The sequence below is a fragment of the Cryptosporidium hominis genome (genome assembly GCF_000006425.1).
Source record: "Cryptosporidium hominis TU502 chromosome 6 CHRO016027, whole genome shotgun sequence".
NCBI lineage: Eukaryota > Apicomplexa > Conoidasida > Eucoccidiorida > Cryptosporidiidae > Cryptosporidium > Cryptosporidium hominis.
This window is the reverse complement of record NW_666051.1, coordinates 1-399: the sequence shown is the minus strand read 5'-3', so window position 1 is coordinate 399 and position 399 is coordinate 1. Positions and strand designations below refer to the sequence as shown.

Below are 399 nucleotides of genomic sequence, written 5' to 3'. Positions count from 1 at the left end.
CCCCCCCCAATTATTATTTCAGACCGGTATGGCAAAACTGACTATAAAAATGCATGTAAACACCGGTATTGATAAAATATCTTGCATTTTTTTTTAAATTGAACTGTCAAGAAAAAATATTGTCCACATGACGTAATAATAATAATTTTTTTAATTAATAATAAATATTAATTAAAAGAAGAAAATAAACTAGGAAGCCAATAAAAATAATAATAAGAATTGTTAGGGAGGTATTTAAAAAGTATGAAAATAAAGATATTCTTTTTAATTCAAATATTGTTATTAATTGCGTATGTAAAAGGAGATATAAGAAGAAATGAATTGAATCGAAAGAATGAATATATATTATTAAATAATAATGCGCCTCAAGTTCCTATTGTAACCGAGACAAAAACTCCA

The 399-nt window shown here is 24.6% G+C and overlaps 1 protein-coding gene across 1 annotated transcript; it reads left to right on the top strand.

The window, feature by feature from the left end:
• Window positions 1-243: 243 nt before the first annotated feature.
• Chro.60058 (hypothetical protein) lies at window positions 244-399 on the top strand (the record flags this gene model as incomplete). Its single annotated transcript, XM_659721.1, has 1 exon — window positions 244-399. A coding segment is annotated over one exon (156 nt), but the record flags the coding sequence as incomplete, so codon positions are not given.